General features: G+C 35.6%; 1 protein-coding gene across 3 annotated transcripts in view; it reads left to right on the top strand.

Annotated features, from left to right (window-relative positions):
* Positions 1-22,435, top strand: part of scml2 (Scm polycomb group protein like 2) — a 111,546-nt gene that overhangs the window by 27,872 nt on the left and 61,239 nt on the right. For all 3 annotated transcript variants that reach the window (XM_069889843.1, XM_069889842.1, XM_069889844.1), the window contains 2 exons: positions 47-281; positions 19,862-19,950. In XM_069889843.1, coding sequence (XP_069745944.1) covers positions 47-281; positions 19,862-19,950 — 324 coding nt within the window. The remainder of the gene's footprint in view (positions 1-46; positions 282-19,861; positions 19,951-22,435) is intronic.

A 22,435-nucleotide genomic window follows, 5' to 3' on the forward strand; every position in this document is an offset into this window, starting at 1 on the left:
AGATTTTCACTGAAGACTTGTGTTTGTATTTATACCTTTACTGCAGCCAAAAATTCCACCCAGCAATGAGTTCAAAGTTAACATGAAGCTTGAAGCTCAGGATCCAAGAAATGTTACCTCAATTTGTATAGCTACTGTAGTCGGAATAACAGGAGCAAGGCTACGATTGCGGCTTGATGGAAGTGACAACAAAAATGACTTTTGGCGATTAGTTGACTCATCTGATATACAACCGATTGGGACATGCGAGAAGAACAGTGGAATGCTACAGCCTCCACTCGGTAAGAAAGCCTTTGTTTGCAACTTTGAAATCTTTAGATCTTAAACATTTATTTAGACTGATTTAAATGCTATTCACTTTCTACACAACCAATTGGTTAAGTAAAAGATGTTAAATTCATTGTGCTGTACAAATTAATAGAAAAAAACTTTTTTTTTTGTTGTTCTTTGATAATAGTTACAGAGAAAAGGGTTACAGTAAAACCACTGATATCCAGAATTCAAGCAACTGGTTAAAAAAAAATTGAGGAAAATAAATACCAAAAATTTAAATAAATGAGAATTAAAAAAAACGTGCAAGTTTAAAATTGTAGCACACAAACCTTTGATGAAGATGGGAGTAAATATTCAGCCAGTGGAGTGCCTTGGTTGTGCTTTGCTTGTGGCAGCTGTTTAAATAAAGTTGTGTGAGATAGCATTGCATTACCTAGGATGAAGAGCTGGTTGATGCTGCTTGCCATTGGAGTGACTCTCAAAGAGTTTCCTTATCCCTCAGTAAGATTTGCCCCAGTCAGTAGCTATATCTATAAACTTGGGGGGAGGTAATTATCTATTGTACATCTTTCGGGCAGCTCTGTCTAGGGGGCATAACCTGCAGAAATGCTTTAAGGTTTATACAGTCCATTCATGCAAGTGATTTTTATTTATTGTAAGTACAATATAGTATTTCTGTCTTTTATACTGTGTATTCTTAATGCTAGGCATTGTAAGGGTAAGTCTCAAGCAACCGGAAAATACCTGCATCTACCAATCCCCTTAGGTACCAAATACTGTATTTTAAAACTTGTTTGTGCATTTGTTCCAAGACCTTCATGTAACATTTAATAAGTGGGTCCTTTCCCCAAAAACGTTGTCCAAATATGTACAATGTATATTCAATTTTGCAAGCCAAATGATGGAATCCTTCTTTCAAAAATTTATGTGGTTTTTTTTTATTTAAAAAAAAAATGAACATGTTTTAATTCTTCTAAGCACAAAAGAATATCTCAGTAATATTTTTGCAAAGAACAATCCAGTGAGGCCAGGTGGTGTTGATGGAAGCTGTTTGCCCTTTGATAGGTTTTCAGCTGGAATGTATTTGGTTTAATTTTTTTTTAGTTTAGAGATATGGTAACAGGCCTTTCTGGTCCACAAACCTGCACCGCCCAAATACACCCAAGTAACCAATGAACCTGCTAACCCTGTATTTCTTTGGGATTGGGAGGAAATTTGAGCACCCAGAGGAAACCCAGACACTGGGAAAATGTGGAGACTCTTTGCAGACAGCACTAGATTTGAACCCAGGTTGCATGTGCTGCAATAGCATTGTGGCAACCACTACACAGGACGAGGGCTGAAATTTTTGTGATAGGACTGCGGAGAATGTCTTCATTGGATGGGTGAGAATTCCTGCTGAGGGTTGAGGATAGTCTGTTGTTGAATATATCTAAAGCTTGTTGATTTTGTGTAGTATTGGATTTGAGTGACAGCAAAAAGGCATGAAAGTAGATTTGATTCAAAAGGTCATTGTGATAGTACAGACCTATCACCAATGTATATAGTTACAGTATCTAGAGTGTAATGACTGCTTACAGCGATTGGCTGAGAGCTTAGCCACGCCTACTGTCTGGGCCTTAAAGGGTTGTGTCCCTAGCCAGGTTGGATCATTCCGGACTGGTCGGCCACCTGTGAAGAGCTCCTGTCTTTTGCTAATAAAAGCCTTGGTTTGGATCAATAAGTCTTTGGTTCTTTTGACGAGCTCTACAGTCATCCACTATTCTATTGAATGGCAAGGCATGACAGAGCTGGGCTCGTAGCTTTTTGGCTTCGTCCTCCTCTTGTTATGCTTCAAAGAGAGAGGATAAAATTTATCAATTTGAATGGATTTTTTTGTTTGAAATAGCACAATGTGGATGGACGCTCTTACTGACTTTGTATTAATTGTGTAAAATGTTTTTTGCCCTTCAGTACAAACTAATGTATTGTAACTGCAGCTACACTGCTCCTGCAATAACACACAACCAGACGGGTTGAGCTCAGTGAGCAGACTGGTTTATTGCAGCCCGGACCTGACTGAGAACCATGCTGGAGGGTGCTGACATCACCCGGGCGTCACATGGTCCCCCAGCGCAGGTTTCTGAGCGCCATGCTGGAAGGAAGGGAACCCCCCCCCCCGACTGTGCCATTTTGGCCGGCTGCCCCATCGCGTGGCTTACAAGCGGGGCCAGTTCGCCTGCCTTGTGGTGAGCTGCCACAGTATAAAATTTATTAACTTTTCACATCAAACAGAATGTTGCTCAAATGTTCATTTTAAAATAAGATCAATAAAAGTTCCAGAAATACTCCCCATGTTATTCTTCATGATGAAGCAATTTAAAAATTTTATTCAAATTCCATTCAGGAATCTTACCAATATATTTAGTTGACATCTAAAGTACAATACTTTCCATAATGTTTGTGACAAAGATTTTTTCCTTTTATTTTTTGCTCTACAGTCTTAAATTTGTAATTGAACAATTCACATGGGATTAAAGTGCACATTCCAGATTATTCAAGGTTATTTGTATACATTTTGGTTTGACGTATATTGCGGCGAACAAGTCGATCAGAAGTCGAGTCCCCATTTTTGATTTCAATATTTTCATTACATTTTCAATAATAATACCAAAAGTATAAACCATATTTATCTAAAGAGGTAAATATGAAAAAATATTCAAAAGACAGACTTGTATAAGAAAAACTGTTACATGTAAACTAGATATCATAACAATCAAAAAAGGGAAATAATAGTAATCATTTAATCAGTTCCAACATGTAGCTAATTGAAAAGGATTTTTAAAAATAAATAAATATGTACTATACTACAAACCTTCCTCCTTCCCTTCCAAAGTTATTTGATAAATACATACAATTTCACTACCATTTAAAAAAAAAACACACACGCACACAAACTTTCAAGTCAAGATCTAAATGATCTTGTAGATTATGAAAAAAAATAAAAAGACCCCATAAGCTTGAAAAGTTCATTTCCATTACATCTGAATTTTTTTCCAATGTTAGACATGCCATTATGTCATATAACCATTGAGTATGAGTAGCAGGGACAGCATCCTTCCATCTCATCAATATTGAATATAAGGGAAGCGAAGACACAGTTAATTTCAAATCAATTTCCTTAGTTGATCCAAACAGAGTAATTAAAGGATTAGATATAAGATTTGCATTAAGAAGTGAAGATAAGGTGCAAAAGATATCTTCCCAAAATTTGGAAAGAAAGGAACAAGAGCAAGACATATGTAATAAAGTACCATCTTCAGTCTTGCATCTATCACAATTTGAAGTATTAGGATAAAACTTAGCCAATTGAACTTTAGAAATGTAGGCTTTATATACTACCTTGATTTGTAGAAGCAAAAGGTCATGACATTCAGCATCAAATGTTATCACAATTATAGTAAACAGTATTACAAGTCAATGCTAGTAAATACTTCTATAATAAACAGTAATGCAAGTCAGTCCAAGCTGGTCAAAAATCACTTTTGAACTTCATATGACATAAAGGTTAAATTCAATGTGGTCATGACATTCAGCATCAAATGTTAACCCTACTGAACCTCCTTGGACATTTCTAGAGTGCTCCATGTTAAACAGACAGACATGCACACATGTTATAATTTTCTTTGATGGTACTAAAACTATGTTTAAACAGTCAATACAAGTTGTCAGATCTCTTCTAAAGACTGCATTTTTGTAAAATAATGAAAATCAAACAGAAATGTTCATCTCAAACCTGCTGAGAAAATTAGCTATAACCTTGAAGAAAGATGTAACTAGGAGACAGCATGAAAGATGTCAACATCTACTGACTGCTTGCAACTTCCATTTTAACCCTTACAATGATGGTGATTTTGAAGGAGTCTAAATGTTTTTTTCAATAAAAATATTGTTCTAATTTACTGATAGCAAGAAAATTTGTTGTAGTTGTCTTTTTTGGGGTTTTTCAAGGGTTGACGTACACGGAAAAATATGGTATGTAGAAATTACAGCACTTCTTATACATAGTTCCTCCCATTTCAAGGCACCATAATGTTTGAGATATTTGGCTTCACAGGTGTTTGTGAATACTCATTATGTTTAATTGCTTCATTGGTGCAGATATAAGAGAGCTAGACTTGCTTCTAAGCTTTTGGTCACCTTTGAAGTCTGTAGTTGCCATTTTTCTACATGAGGACCAGAGTTGTGCCAGTGAAAGTCAAAAAAACCATTGAGGCTGAAAAACAAGAATAAAACCATAAAGAGACATCGCCCAAACCTTAGGATGGCCAAAATCAAGAGTTTGGAATATCATTAAGAAGAAAGAGCTCGCTGGTGAGCTCAGTAATGGCAAAAGGACTGGCAGGCCAAGGAAGACTCCACTATTGATGACAGAAAAGTTCTCATCATAATGAAGAAAAACCCCTAAGCGTCTGTCCGACAAATCAGAAACACTGTTCAGGAAGCAGGTCTGGATGTGTCAATTATGCTTTTTACACTGCCCTTTTGTTACGGGACATTTGCTCCTTTTTCTTGGAATGCCTGCTATGTAAAAAGCACTGAGATAAAATGGGGGGGGGGGGGGGGGGGTAGGGCTCATTCCATTCCTGGCTTTTTTTCCAGCAACGGACCTAGTAAAATTCCTGGAACGCCGGCAGTATAAAAGGTGCTTTCTGGCATTCCAGGAACAACTTGGGTAAGTAATATGACATGATGATGATGTATAATGTGCACAATGATTCAGCGCAAGATTTGAAAATTTTAAACCTACAGCCATTTCGCCACATTTAAACGACCATGATGAATGTCAATTGGGGTGATCCAGAGATCCGCAAACTCCTCACCATCTTTGCGGGAGAACAAAATAAACTGCCACATAATGGGCACGGTGAGGGATGGACCGATAATAGGGTCACTCAAAAAGTGAGAGGCGGGCTTTGCTCGGGACAAGACCCAGGTCATTAGCAAACTGAAATGCTTGCATAAGAAGTACCACCAGATAAATGACCGCAACGGCAGGAGTGGCAGGGGCGTTTGGACTAGCCGTATTTTGAACTTTGCTATGCCACTCAGCACATCCGGTTGCCTTTCAGAGCAACATGGAGGATCCATCATCCCCTGAAATTGTTCCAGGTGCATCTCCCTCCTGCAGCACCAGTCCTGATGTCGGGGTCCCAAGCGGCATGGAAACCGAGGCTAACAATACAGAAACTGCACCTCCTGAACCACCAGGTAAAAATTTATTTCTTCTCGTGATTAACAATTTTTGTCATGTGTTTTGTAAGTGTGTCTGCCCATAAAAAGCAATCTTGCTAACGTAGCTTGTGCTCCTTTGTTTTCCAGAATACTAGCTGTCTAAGAAGAAACAGAGACCTACTAAGGCACAGGTGGTGGCCCAGGAAATGAGGGAGATGTTACTCTCTTTGGACTGTGATAATGTGGGAGGATCTTCAGCAGGAGGTGCAGAGGGCCTGTGAGGAATGGATGAGGAGAGAGGCACAGGAGATGGAGATGGCAGTACATGAGGCTGAGAGACATACTTGGACAAGGAGATGACAGGGTTTGGACAAATGTTTAAAGACTTCCAACAGGAAATGCAGAACCAGGCCTCACTCAAGAGGGAGATGATTACTCTAATGTCATCCTCTGCTCGACAGCATCAAGCTCTCACTGCAGTGCAATAAACTCCATTACCACAGTACCACACTCATCAACCCCGTGAACAAGTATTTCTCTCAGGCACCTCTTCAGAATGACTTCATGCAACACTCAAACAAGCCATATGAGTCATTTCAATCACCTTTGACCTCCTCCTTCCTCCAGTTGCTGGAGTGATGAGTTTTGCAAATGGTTATTGATGTTTGGTTTTAATGCACTGTTGTAAATAGTTAAATGCAGTTGAATTAAAAGTTTTTATTTTCATTTACATGTATCCTTTTCACTACAATACTCTGGCAAGTGCAATAAACATTTACTAAATGCTGTCATTTACTAGCTTAAATTACTTAAAGAAGGGACATAATTGCCTTGGATTGCCTGATGACTGTGCTTGTGCACCCTGACAAGCAACCTGATCAGGCTCTTCAGGGAGGTCGGGTAAATCAGTGTTCCACTCAGGCAAGAAGTGTTCCTTGTTGATTTAACATATATTGTGTAGAACACAACAGGCAACAATAATGTCTGATACAAAAGAGGTACAAATATCAAGTCGCTTGGCCAGGCACTTCTAGCGATCTTTGAGATGTCCAAAAGCATTTTCCACCACCATCCTTGCTGAGTTCAAATTGAAGTTAAAGCTATACTGCAATTGATCCAGTGCGTGGTGTTTAGTGAACCCTTTCATCAACCACTTCCTGAGGGGGTAAACTGGGTCTCCAATTAGATGCATGGGAATTTCCACTCCGTTAACAGTTTTGGATTTCTGTGGGCAGAACAATATAGATGTCGAAGTACCTTATGAAAACTCTGAAAACACAATCAGTTCACTAATGATTTCTAGTGGCTGTTTTACATTAACAGGATTGAACCTGACCCTTCGACTTGTCATGAGTCTCATTTGAAGTAGACTCAGTCATCCATTCATTGAATTTAAACCTATAAACATTTCACTGTCATTGTATCATATATGGTTACATGTGACAAAAAACGCATTAGACTTATTGACTGAACGGCACTTAAATTACTGAACTGTATATTAACTTATTTCATGTGGAAAGAGATACCCGCCTTGATCCTCGGCCTTTTTGTAGATAGGCAATTTGGCTAAAACTCGAGCATCATGGGTGCGACCAGACCAACCCACGTATACATCTGTGAAGCTAGAACAACAAAGTATGTGTTTAGATAGAAATATGAAACATGCTAATTGATAAAGAGCAATAATTGTAACTCAGGGCATGATCCTTACCAGTAGTTGTGGTCTACAACAGCCTGAAGTACAATGGAGTGCCACCCTTTTCACTTGTAGTAGGCTAGTGGATCCCCATGAGTGGCTCTGATGGGAAGGGAATATGTGTGCATCAATGGCACCAGCAAACATTGGGTACCCCCATTCTGCAAATCCGTCCATTGACTTCTGAAGTCGAGCACCACTCGGCAGGTCAACAAAACATTTAAATAGGGCCCCCTTCAACGCTTCAGTAACTTGACATACTAACACACACACACACACATAGTGGCCACACCGATACCAAAAATACAACTTGTGGATCAATATTCACATGGGGTAGCATACCACCAAAATGGAATGGCGAGTCTAAACTGAGGTTCCAGAGGCTGTTGCCAGTTTGTTGTCTTGCGTCTTAGGTGTAGCTCAGCGAGTTCCAATACGAAGTCAATATACGGAAATGACCCTGTCACTCATGCTCATCAAAATTGTTTGGGACATTAGACCAGAACATGGGTTTATGTGGTCTCTCCTCCACATTTTTCTATCTGACAGCACAAGAAGGAAGCGTCTCCATCGTCTAAGGTTTGTGTGCATTTCTGCCTCAAACTGCTACCTGCTTCTCTTCAAATTCTCTTCCAATGTATTTCTGATCACACGAATACGTTGCTTGCACTGATTCTGCATCCATATATGCATAATGAAGTCATGTATGATGCTCAAGAAATTAGCCTGCGTTCAAAAAGTGCATGTTAATGGCTAGTAGTATAAACCCATCAAGATGTACTGCTATTTTTGTTTTGAAGGAAATGTCAGGTGCATATGTTATACATTACAGTAGGCGTCAATGCAGTGAAGTTACATTTCCCACCTCTTTTGCTCCCGCAATGCTGGCTTGTTGTGTAAAAAGCCACACTGACGCAGAAAATTTGCAGGCTTTGCTCGTTTCAGTGTAAATTACCAAAGCCGGCTTAATGGCGAGTCTTCGTTATGGAAATATTGTGAAAATTCTGTTTTTTTTAAAAAAAAGTAAGAATATTAACCACAGAACACTTCATGAACAGAAATACAGGCTATACTGCAAGATGCAAACCACTAGTTAGCCATAGAAACAGGATGGCCAAATTACAGTTTGCCAAGTGTAACGTTCTCCCATTTTTTAGTTCAGTTTATTGTGTGGTTCTCTCCCTTTAAGAGAACAGAATTAACAAATTGCCTCCAGGATTTGAAGTGACTGTGAAATTAGCAGCAGGGTTTGAACATCATATTCCTTTTACTGCATGCATTTGCAGAGTCAACACAGAAGCCCTGGAGAAGCCAGGTGCAGAGACCTTGTGACCAGCTTATTGAATGTTCAGGCCATTTTAAGAAGGCAGTACAAGAGTAAACAGCTCTTTATGACTGCCTTTGTGGGAATGAGAAGCCTGTTTGGCCTCATTATATGGTTATAGAGAGAATTTCAGATTTCCTCCATTTGCTTATTGAGGAATGAGAAGACTAATTCACTGACCCACGAAAAGGGTTCTAATTACAGAAATACTGCACTCTACTTTGACTGACCCACGAAAAAGATTTTAATTACAGAAGAAATACTGCATTCTACTTTTCAAAGTACCTTTGAAAAGGGTCCTGGATGCTTGTTGAACATCACTTTTTTCATGTCCTGTATGCCAAAGAAAACTTTGAAGCCCTTCAACAAGGATTCCGTGGGCTAATTAACACTTTGTCACTCTTTCACCCACTTCATAAACTGTTAATTTCATCTAAGGCCAGCGTGTCTCACCCATCTTAAAGCCTGCATGTTGCATCAATTTAAAGCCCACGTGCCATCGCTGAATTTGCGAAACTGAACTTTGAACTGCCTTCCAAGAATTGAGCCTTCAGCTGTAGTGGTTTGAGGTATTCCTCACACACCAATATATTTGTGCATAGTTAAGTTTCAATAAGTTAGTTAAATGAGATTAGGTGTTATATAATTGTTGATTAATTTAAAATTTTAAATATAAGTCTGGGGCTAATTTTTATCACTGCTGTCATGCATGTAACACAAGAAGTATTTAAAAGAGGCTGCAGAATTCCAGAAAAAGTTCTTCAGGGCAGATGAAACCAAGGTTAACTTGTATCAGAGTGATGACAAGAGCAAAGTATAGAGGCGAAAAGGAACTTCCCAATATCCAAAACATACCACCTCATCTGTGAAACATGGTTGTGCAGGTGTTCTAGCTTGGGGATGCATGGCACACTTATGATGATGTAACTCCTGATGGCAGTAGCAAAATGAATAGTGAAATGTATGGAAACATCTTGTCTGCTCAAGTTCAAACTCATCAGACGGCACTTTATCCTATAGCACAACAATGATCCCAAACATACCGCTAAAGCAACAAAGGAGTGTTTCAAAGCTAAAAATTGGAAAATTCTTGAATGGCCAAGTCAGTCACCCAATCTAAATCCAATTGAGCATGCCTTCCATATGCTTGAGAGAAAACTTGAGGACAAGCCCTGAAACAAGTAGAAGATGAAGATGGCCACAGAGAAGGCCTGGTAGAACACCACCAGAGAAGGTACTCAGCACCTGGTGATAACAGTGAATCACAGACTTCAAGCAGTCATTGCATGCAGTATATATGCAACAAAGTACTAAACATGACTACTTTAAAATACTTAATATTGCTCTATCCCAAATATTATGGTGCCCTGAAATGAGGGATCTATGTATAAAAAGTGCTATAATTTCTACATGGTCAAACCAAAATGTACACAAATACCTTTTAATAAAATCTGGATGTGCTCTTTCATCACATATGAATTGTTTGATTACAAATTTAAAATTGGAGCACAAGGCCAAATAAAGGAAAAAAATGTCTTTGTCCCAAACATTATGGCAGGCATATAGATTAAGTTACTGAGTTGAATATATATTTATAAATATTGTTTATATTGTATGGATATTTAATATATTGAAAATACCCTTTTCAAATTTATGCCTCATGCCACTCAAAAATTCTGAAATAAGATGAGTATGTAAATTTCACTCTGAGCTTGCTTCAAGACAGTCTCATCAAATCATGATTACCAGTGACAAGTATGAAATATTGGCAAAAAAGAGAAAAGAAAAATTACAAAATGAAAACCCATTTAAACCCCCCCAACCCCCATTCCCTACGTACCCCCACTAAAAACTATTAAACTAAAAAAAAACTAAATTGCTAAAATATTATAATAAACATAGATATATATTAAATTGGATTGCTTTTGGAAATACTCAAAGATTCCCCCCCCCCAAAAAAACAAAAGAACATAATTTATTAAGGGAAGACTTCACTGATCTGGAGGATTCAAAAGAATTATTTATAAATTCAAACCTAATGTTTGAGTACATGGGTTCCAAATCAGTAAAAATATAGAATATTCACCTCAAATTATATGTAATTTTTTCTCTAATGGAATACGACTTTGAATCCCTGTTTGGCATCTTCCTAATGTTAAAGAGAGAACTGGTTTTCAAGTAACACCAATACATTTCCTTGCTATCACCAGAGCTAATTTAACAAATTTCAATTGAAAATCTGATAAATGTAATTTAGGAGTTATATTTACAAAATTCCCCATCAAAATAACTCAGGATTCAATAGAAAAACAACACTTATAACCTGTTGCAAAAATTTACTAACAGAAATCCAAAAATCTTTAACTTTTGAACAAGACCATGAAGAATGAAGAAAAGTTCCAATATCTTCACCACATCTAAAACATTTATCCAATATATCCTATTTTCATTTATTCAATTTTTGAGGCGTAATGTTGATGTAAAAAAATTATACTGAAATAATGTATATCTTACATTAATTGTATCAGACATAGCATCTTTATATACATTTTACCAAATTTTTTGATATGTTAAATTTAAATTGTGTTCCCATCTTTCCTTTGACCCAAATAAACCTAATTTACATGTTTTCTTTTGTAATTTCATATGTGCTAATGAAATAAACTTCTTGACAATTCCATCAGTAATCAATTGTTCTAATTCCTTTAAAACCATCTCCAGACCTAGTTTTTCTCTCAAATAAGCTGTCAATTGAAAATAACAAAAAAGAGTATTAAGTGGAATGTTATATCTAATTCTCAATTGATCAAATGACATCAATCTACCACCCTCATAACAATATCCTATTTTACAAATTTCTTTACTATACCATATTCTTAAAAAAGGATAATCTTTTGAGAAAGTTATGAGGATTAATGGCATTTTTGTTGACAGAGAGCTTCCATCATTTTCTAATTTAATCTTATTCTAGATATTAATCAAATGTTTCAATAATGGGGCATTCCTGTCAACAGTGATTAACCTTGGTTCCCATTTATAAATTCTTTAGCTATATCCTCTTCAATTTTATTTAATTCAATTCCCACCCATGCTGGTTTAATATTTTCAAATATGGAGGCAATAAACCTTAACTGTGCTGCTTTATAATATTTCTTAAAATTAGGAAGTTGTAACCCTCCATGTTCATATTTCCACGTTAATTATTCTATTGATATTCTCGCCATCTCTCCTTTCCAAAGAAAATTTCTAACTTGTTTATTTAATTCCTTAAAAAAAAATTGTGGTATAGAAATTGGCAAAGTCTGAAACAAGTATTGAATTCTTGGAAATATATTTATTTTAATACAATTAACTCTTCCAATTAAAGTTATAGGTAAATTTGTCCATCTTTTCAAATCCTTATTTACTTACTTACTTAAGTAATGGAATATAATTTAATTTGTGTAAGTTTTAAAAATATATTATTTGTACATATTCCTACATACTTAATCCCAATGCTAGACAGACTATTTAAATTGAATATCTTTTTGACATTGTGAATAATCACCTTGTACTAATTCCCTAACTTCACTTTTATTCCAATTTATTTTATAACTGGAAACTTTACCATAATTTATCAGTTGCTTATAAAGTCTTGGTAATGATAATTGTGGATGAGTCAAATATACCAACACATCATCTGTAAATAGACTAATCTTTTGTTCGGTGTGATTTACCATAAAACCTTTTAACTGTTGATCTACATGAATCATTTGTGCAAGAAGTTCTATAGCCAATGCAAACAAAGCAGGAGATAAAGGACAATCTTGGCTACTTGACATAGTCAAATTAAATGATTGAGATATTTGCCGATAGGTTATAACTTTAGCTTCGGGACTTCTATTAAGTTCTTTAATCCAATTTACAAAATTAAACCCAAAACCAAATTTACCTAAAACTTTAAATAGAAAATCCCATTCTAATCTACTTCTGCATCCAATGCAACCGCTACATTTAAGTCTCTTTTTTTTGTGGTAAATGAACTATACTTAGGAATCTTACTAGATTTTCAAAAGTTTGTCTTTTTAACAAAACCAGTTTGATTGATAATTAATTCAGGAAGACAATTATTTATTCTATTTCCAGTATCTTTGCTGTAATTTTATAGTTAAAATTGAACAACAAAATAGTTCTATATGAAGCTGGTTTTAATAGCTCTCTGTCTTTTTAAAAAATAACTGTAGTTGATGAAAAAGTTTCTGGAAGAGCATGTACACTAGAAGCCTTTTCTATTACTTGGAATTATTAAGGAATTATTAAGTCTTTAAATTCTTTATAAAATAAATTCTTTATAAAATTCCACAGGTAATCCATTTGCTCCTGGAGACTTATTATTTTGTAAACTATTAAGTGCTTCCTTAACTTCTTGTTCAGTAAATGGTCTATCCAAATTATCTTTATCTTGCTCAGTTAATCTATGCAATATTATTTGTGACAAATAATTATATTAATATCATCATGTAGTGATTCTGAAGTATATAATTTTTTATAAAATTCCCTTAAAATTTCATTGACGGAACCAGACATCTGCTGTTGTTTGGAATCTTCTGGATTTTGGAATCATTTTAAAATGCCAGCCCCATGAAGCAAATGCGATGTTTTAAAATCGCACAAAACAGGGGACAAGGGATGTTAAATGAATTTAGATTAATGAAGACCATAAAAGGCCATAATATCACCAGTTTTTTTTAAATTTTAAAGTAAAATCTCAAAATAAAACTGACTCAGACTGCCATCCTCGCCCTCACTCTCTCTTACCTTTGGTGGAAAGGTGACTTTTGGACCCAAGCTTGGAGTTCACTCACGGTAGTGGCTGGCTCAATGTGGGAACAATGGCCATCTTCCTTACGCATAATCCCCCCACAGCTGGAACCGCTCTGACGCTCGGTAAGGAAGATGGTCATTGCTCCCTTATTGAATCATCACAAATGAACTCCAGGCTCAGCAGCAATGCACCCCTGCTGCCTCGTCGGGAGTTAGATGGGAGGGGAGGTGATGGACAGGGTTGGGGGGTATGGACAGACGGCCTGGGCAACCAACGACAGCTGGGGTGGGGGGGGTGACTGCCAGATGGCCGGGGACGAGGGGGTGACCGCCGCAGAGCCGGGGGCAGGGGGTGACTGACAGATAGCCGGGGATGGGACTAGGGGGAAGGTGGTGGCAGGGCCGGGTGGGGGAGAAGCTGGGGGTGGTTGGGCATTTTCATTACTGAAAGAAGTGGGTGGTTTTGGAGGTTTCCGCTGTACAGTATCCCAGATAAAAGGTTAAGCACCTGTAATGGATTTTTCTTCCAAAGTGCTTCAAATATAACAAAGGGAAGAAAATTACTGAAATTAAGCACGTGAACTTTAATTTAGCAAACCACAGTTTAGCAAGAGCAAGATATAGTTAATGGAATTTTAGATGTAAGGGTTTGTGTAAAGTGTAAAGTAGCTAGATTCAGAACTTTCTGAAAGTACAAATGCTTGAAAGTTAAGTAACATTGTATTCAAATTTAATCTGTAATTTATTAATTGTAACATTCCTTTTCTTGGAGCAAAGCCTAGAATGAAAGCATCATTTATCAGTGGACTTCACATTCCTCCCAAGCTTTGAATGAAGTAACTAGAAATAATTTGCAGGTCAAGGAGTAGTTGCAAAGAGAAAATCAGTAAACATTTTGGATCATGTGTTTTTATCAGAACTGTAGGAAGTTATATACTGCAGGAAACACGAAGCAAGCAGTAGGAGGAAAGAGGAAAACAAAAGGCAATGTCTGTGACAAAATGCAAAGTAAAAAAGATAACAATGCAAGACATAAAATGTCAGTGGGCCTCATGGACAGATTTGTTGCCTAACGTTCAGAATATTTGCAGATTATTTGTTGTTCTTTTTAGTGTTCAGCTGGCAATTCTTTTTTTTAAACTTTATTTATTCATTCAAAAAACAATATATGACATATACAGCAATTAAACATGAACATGAATATTTTTTTAATATATACATAAAAAAAGAAAAGACCCCCCCTTCAGCCAACTCTCCTAAGAAGAGCCATAAAAAAAGAAAAAAAGAAAGAATATTAAAAAAAGTTAAATATACATATTAAAATCTAATCAATATAAATTGACATGTAAATATTATGAGTATAACAATCACTTATTAATTAAAAAAATTATAATTATCGTGTGAAACATATGTAATTTTTTCCATTATTAAACAATATTTCATCTCATTATGCCATCTATTAATATCAATCATATTTCTATCTTCCAACGTACTAGCAATACATTTTTTCATTACGGATAAAGCTAAAAGCAAGCGGAAACTTATCTAATCCCAAGCCTTTCAGAGGTTGCAAACTACCCAATAAAAATACTGTTGGATCTAAAACTATTTTAATCTTATACAGATTTTCTAAAAACGATTGAATTTTCTTCCAAAAAGATTGTATATGTATACATGACCAAACAGCATGAAAAAAAGTTCCAACCGTATCACCACATCTAAAACACAAATCTGATTCATTAAAACCATATTTTTAAAAATTTTCAGGTGTCAAATATAATTGATGTAAAAAATTATAATTAATCATTGCATAATGTGGATTTATCAATCTAGTTACACTATCATAACAGATATCTAACCAATCCTCTTCAGAAAAAGTAAAACCAATATCCGCTTCCCATTTAATTTTAGATCTATCCCAACCCTTTTTATCCATACCATCCTGTAATATTTGATACATAAATAAAATATAACCTTTCTCTGGTTCCTTCATAAGAGAAGTCTAAAATTTAGTCATTTTAGGTAAATCATATCTCTACCAAACATACATTTTACCAAAGATCAAATTTGATAATAAAGAAATAAAGAATTCTTAACAATACCAAAATCTTCCCTCATCTGATTAAAAGATAAAAACTTACCCTCTCTAAAACAATCTCCCAAATTTTCCACACCTTTAAATCTCCAATGCAATAAACTTTGATTATGTATTGAAAAAGAAATAAGTTGATTATTATACAATGGAGTCAAAGCCAATAATTTACCCCTAGAGCTTATTTTATTTTTCTTTATCCATAACTTCATTAAATGTTTTAATATAGGCACATTATATTGTTGTAACAATTCATATTCCACCTAAGCAAAAATTGATGATTTCAAATTCAGAAATACTTGCCATTTCAATTTTAGCCCAACTAGGAGGCCGTACCAAATCCATCAATGAACTAATAAATTTAAGTTGGGCTGCCTCATAATAATTTTGAAAATGTGGTAAACGTAATCCCCCTAATTCATATTTCCAAGTTAATTTATTCAAAGCTACTCTCGAAAATTTACCCCTCCATAAAAACTCCCTAACCATTTTATTTAAATCTCGTAAAAAATTTTATCAAGTAAATACGGAATAGATTGAAACAAATATTGTATACGCGGAAAGATATTCATCTTAATTGTATTTATCTTTCCCATTAAATTAAAAGGTAAATCTTTCCATTTAATCAAATCAGTTTTAATTTTTTTCATTAACGGAGCATAATATATAAAGATTGATAATTAACATTCAAAATTATACCCAGATATTAAATTCGATCAGTCCACTTCAAATTAATAATATTCTTATAAACTGAATAATCTCCTTCACTTACCGGTAATATTTCACTTTTTTCTCAATTAACTTTATATCCAAAAAGACATCCATATTATATTAAACGTTCCTTCAAATGCAAAAGTAACTGAGCTGGATTTGTTAAATACACCAATACATCATCAGCAAATAAATTAATTTTATACTCCTCATCTAAAACTTTCATACCTTGTATCTGTGTATTTTGTCTTATCAACTGTACTAAAGGTTCAATCACTAACACAAACAAAGCTGGTGATAAAGGACAACCTTGACGAGTTGATCGAGTTAACTTAAAAGATTATGAAATCAAGCCATTCGTCAATACTCTAGCTACTATATAGAGCCCTAATCCAACCAATAAAAGAAGGATCAAAATTTCTCCAAAACTTTAAACAAAAAATTCCATTCAACCCTATCAAATTATTTTTCTGCATCTAAGGATATCACCATCGGATGATCTAAAGATTGTCGAAATCTATTAATCAAACTAATCACTTGCAAAATATTATCTGAAGCATATCTATTCTTTATAAAACCTGTTTGATCAATATGTATCAACTTTGGTAAAAATTTAGCCAATCTATTCGCTAATACTTTAGCTATTATTTTATAATCTACATTTAACAACGAAATTGGTCTATATGAAGATACCTTCGAAGGATCTCTATCTTTTTTAGGAATTATTGTAATTAAAGCACTAGAACAAGACTCAGGTAAATCATAATATTCTCCAACTTGACGTAATACATCCCCAAACACTGTAGATAAATCATCATAAAAAAATTCATAAAATTCAACTGAAAATCCATCATCACCAGGTGATTTACCATTTGGCATTTCCAGCGTAGCCATTTTAATTTCTGAATCAATAAATGGTTATTCTAATTCCTATATATCTCCATCCTCTAATATCGGTAAATTCAACTGTGATTTAAAAAAATCAGTCGATCCAGTTTCCTGTTTTCCTTCAGATGTATATAACTTTTTAAAATGAATAAAATTCATCATTAATCTCACGAGGTTTATAAGTAACGAGAGAATTCCATCTAACAGCATTAATAGTCCTCGATATCTGTTCTTTCTTCAATTGCCACGCCAATACCTTGTGTGCTTTCTCTCCCCATTCGTAATACTGTTGTTTAGTCCTATTAATCACACATTCAAATTGATAAGATTGCAAAGTATTATATTTCAGTTTCAACATAGATAATTCTATTTTCTGATCTTCTGTAGCATCTTTCTGAAATTCCTTTTCTAACTCATTGATCTGTTTCTCTAATTAAAGACTCTGATTTAATCGATTCTTTTTTATTTTAGAAGTATAACTAATTATTTGTCCTCTCAAATAGGCTTTCATAGCATCCCATAATACAAACTTACTTTGAACAGATTTAGAATTTCCTTTAAAAAAAATAATTTGTTTTTTCAAAAAATTAATAAATTCTGTAATTTTTAACAACATTGCATTAAATCTCCAACGATAAGCTATTTGAATTTTCTCAGAGGTTTCATATGTAAAATATAACAGAGAATTATCTGAAATCACCCTACTTTTATATTCCGCTTGTTGTATTTTCCCTTGTAAATGTGCCAGTACTAAAAAGAAATCAATCCTTGAAAACGATTCATGTCTAGATGAATAAAAGTAAAAATCTTTCTCTGTCGGATTAAGACATCTCCAAATATCTACTAAATTAAGATCTTTCATCAATGCTTGGACCTGGATTGCCATCTTGGATTTTTTAACTTTCTTTGGAGATTTATCTAATAAAGGTTCCAAAGCACAATTAAAATCACCAGCACCTAAAATATTATCATTAGCTTGACCCAAAAATGCATCTGAATAAATACTTCATCATCTGCATTTGGAGCATAAATATAATGCCCAAAATTCACTAAAAATCTTACAATTCATCCTGCCTTTTCATCCATTGATTGTAATTCAAAAGATAAATTTTTATGTATCAAAATTGCTACACCTTTAGCTCTAATTAAATGAAGAAGAATATACAAATATACTTTCCTTCACATTCAAATGTGTTTCTTGTAAAAAGGCAATATCAATTTTCATTTTCTTAATATACGCCAAGACTCGGTTATGTTTAATCTTACTATTTAATCCTCGAACATTAAAAGTAGCAAACCTCAACTTCGACATATCTACTATTATTACTAAATACCAATAATATCTTTATATAAAAACTCAAATCAGCATATATAAGGCCCTCCAATTAAAAAAATCACAAATTAAAAGCTAAGAAAAAAGTTTAAAAAAAATAAAAAAATCCCCCCCCCCCAAAAAAAAACTACCAAAAGGTAGTAATCCCCTAAACAAAAATTGGGTGTGGATACACCACCAGTGGCTGATGACTAGTAAAGAACTTAATGCAAATCTTCCCCTCCCCAGCCAAACAATCAGTAACATCCAAGTATCATAATAAAAGAAAAAATAAAATAAGAAAATTCTTCTTCTCATCTAAAAGACTCCAGTCTCGAAGGTCCCAATTTGGAAGGAGGTGGACTCTTTCCATTCCCATTTTTCCCATTTCTGCCATTTCTTCCATTTCCAGATCTACCAAATTTTTATTTAGGAGATAATGGTGAGCTACGTCTTTGTCCTCTTATATCCGGCAATGAGTCAGCAAAAATCATTGCTTCACAACCAGTTTCAAAAAACCGAAATTGATAGTCTCCGTAAAAGACCTTCAACACTGCAGGGTAGAGAAAAGTAGACTTATATATAACCTTTACGCCACAAAACTTCTTTAACTGGATTAAATCAACGTCGATTTTGAATGACATCTTGACTCAGATCAAGGTAAAAAAAGCTACTATTCTGAATCAATAATGGGGTTTGTCGTTGTCTCGCATTTTATACTGCAAGTCGAAGTATTGCTTCTCTATCCAAATAACTCAGACATCGAATTATTACCGGTCTCGCGGGTTGACCAGCTGAGGGTATTCTTAAAGCTCTATGGGCTCTTTCCAGTGCCAATCCCCCAGAGAAAAGTTCTTGCCCTAATATTTGCAGAAATCAGTCTTTAAAGAAACGAAGAGGGTCTTGTCCTTCTATACCTTCTGGCAAACCAACAATTTTCACATTATTCCTTCTGCTTTGATTTTCCAAATAATGTATTTTTCTTTCTAATCCTCAAATCTTTTTGCAACAAAGAGCAACATACCATTTGTCTTCCTACTATATGTGCATTTTTAACATTTTAATTTATTTTCAAAATAAGAATTGACGTGTCTCAAAGTTATGAGAATTTGGGCAAGTTCACAAATCCATTTGCGACATAAAAGCCTTTCGCTGTAAAGTTTTTGAGCAATTTTTGTTTGTTATTATGGTCTATGTTTCTAATTATTGATTGTCCATGTAAAAAACCAGGGGTCAACTTGAGAAAAGGTGGGACTCTATCTGGTATTGGACCTTAATTTTGCTATTCCCAACATCTTTTGTTAGATTTTCTATTTATGATGCAAGGTACTTTAATATGTTACATAATTTTGATCATTTGTACCTGTGAACTGGCAAGCAAAATGGCTTGCTTTTTTTCAATAAATCACTATTTAGCCACTTACGGTGGAAAATCCCAGTTACTAACAACCTTGTTGTGTAACTTGGAAGTGGCTATTTTTCCCATATATCTTCAGTTTTCAGTGCTGTTTGAAGTCTAACTTGTGTTTGTTTTACATGAGTGGACAGGATTCAGAATGAATGCTTCCTCCTGGCCAATGTTTCTGTTGAGAACACTAAATGGAGCTGAAATGGCCCCAGCATCTATATTTAAAAAGGTAAGACCTGTACTTTACAAAGAATGCACAAAATAGCAATTGCCATTTTATCTAGTGCCTGGATCTATAGAATTTTTATTGATGTGACCAACATTGTCCTACCATCAATTAAACAATTAGATTTCATATTTTATTATTTGGTGATGCTGGTCTCAAGAGGCTACTTTTCCATGAAAGAGTGTAACCCATCCCTGGAAACTATACATGGATGTTTTCCATGGAAGTGATGTAAACTATTTTAAACAAATTTTCATGCCTTTTCTTAAAATACAGTTACTCCCTGATTTAAGGCCTATGCAACTAAAATCGATGTGCACACATGACAGATATTCTACCCCCCCACCCCCCAGTGATGATCCTCTGGATCCCATCTCTCTCTTCCACCAAGGATGCCATTCAGTTCTCCAGGTGGAGACCATTCCACGACAGCCGCTTGCAGGTGCAGATGTATATTCGAAGCTCAGTGCCCAAGCACAGTCTGCCCCGGTCAATTTCCATTAGTTTCCCTCCATCTCCTCCCCTCTCCTTCCCTTCCTTCCTATCTGCCTCTCTCCATTCACTCCTGCTGCATGCAATCTGCAAATGCAAACCAAACTAAACTTCTGGCAATATCGCTGAGCACTGGTTGTCACTCCTTGGTGGATTCGGCCGGCAGGCCAGATGTCCTCCCAGCTCCACTGCTCCAATGACAAAATCGGCAACTTCACCACGAAGGCACTGCCACGCTGAGATAACGTGGGAGCTTTGACCCAATTCAGAGGGGGGAAAATAAATTTTAAAAATCTAAAAATTATGTGATTACAGGCCTATCTGTGGAAAATAACGGCAGTGGCCAACCTTTCACGAGTGCTGGCCTTGGTGGCCACCATGTTGTATTTATCAAACTATTAAAGGGTATAGGGCAATTCTGACATGCATCCATTTCCAAGATCCGACTGGATGCCCAGAATGGAATACGGACTTATGTCAGGGAGTACCTGTAGGAAGTGCATTACCTTAAAAGGTTAATAAAAAATGTCAGAATATTGAAAAGACAAATGTGGAAACCCTTTAAGTCATGTTGAAGACTTTCCTAATAAATGTAGAGGGGTTCACTTTTAAAAATATTTTTATTGAGTTTAACTTATAAATCCTACATACATAATCTTTACTAAATCAAAAACAGGTCATATATACATATGGATAGAAAATAAGTAAAATTACATTAGACTATCCCTTAATCTAAACAAAGGGTAGTTCTGTCTAGTTTATTGAAATGATCAATGACCATATTTAACAAGTTAATCAAAAAAGAAAAAAAACAAACCTAAAACTAAATCTGATCCATCCCTTCCCTCTAATCAAGATTACCTTGTAGAAAATAATGTAAAGATAGAGATCAAATAGCGACTTTCAGACACTAGACAGAGAATCACTGTATCAACCAAACTTCTTAAATCTTCCAATCATGATAGCATTCTATGAATGGGCCCCATATCTTTTCAAATTGAAACTTTCTATCTTTAATGTTGTATCTAATTTTCTCCAAGCTTAAATAGAACAGTATATCATGTAACCACTGAGTATGTGTGTGTTTATACTAAGGACACCTCGCATCTCCGCGATTTTTTGTCCCTCGCATCACTGCGCATTTTAGGACTACCCGAACTGTTTCTACCGAGCGATGAATACGCGGTGATTCAGGGCGATGCGAGGTGATGCAGGGCGATGCGAGGTGACCAGGAAGTCCGATGAGCAATCGAAAACCGCGGGTGAAAAATCGCGACTTCCGGTGAGTCACCCACGATGTTTCCACTGCGAGGTCGTCCCTCGCATCAACCACCTCAAAAGTAGGACACCGGAGCACCCTGAATCACCGCACATTGGCCACAACCGGATGTGTTTACAGTGCAGCCAGATTCGAGGTGTCACCACGCATCACCACGCTTCATCTCGCATTACCTCGCATCACCGCACTTTTCCTGGCTCAGTAGAAATACCCCCTATGAGTAAGTTTCATTTCATTAAAATTGTTTGTCTGGCTATCAACATGATAAAAAGCTAAAACTTTCTCCTGGGTTGCAGACAGAGGTATATCCAATTCGCGAGAAAAACTAAACAAGGCAATTAAAGGGCATGGTTCCATTTTGATCTTAAAAATCATTGATAAGGTTTGGAAAATGTTTTCCCAAAATCTTCCTAAATTGGGGCACTCCCAAAATATATGTATCAGTGAAGGGGTTGACTTTTCAGTGCACTGGATGCCATCTTAGAAATAAATTTAAATTTAGCCTACTGAGATGGATGTAATATTTCTTTGCAATATTTGAAGAACAGGGAGGTCCTCCAGTGGCCTGTGGAAAAATTCTTCCATTTGCTGGTATCACCTTCTAACAGATTATCTGGCCATAATCCATTTGCGGTACCAGAGATATCCCATGTTTACTGATGTAACAGATCACACTTGAAAAGGAATACAGTACATTAGGGTTTCATGGTATGATGA

Source organism: Narcine bancroftii, chromosome 7 (genome assembly GCF_036971445.1).
Source record: "Narcine bancroftii isolate sNarBan1 chromosome 7, sNarBan1.hap1, whole genome shotgun sequence".
NCBI classification, from domain to species: domain Eukaryota; kingdom Metazoa; phylum Chordata; class Chondrichthyes; order Torpediniformes; family Narcinidae; genus Narcine; species Narcine bancroftii.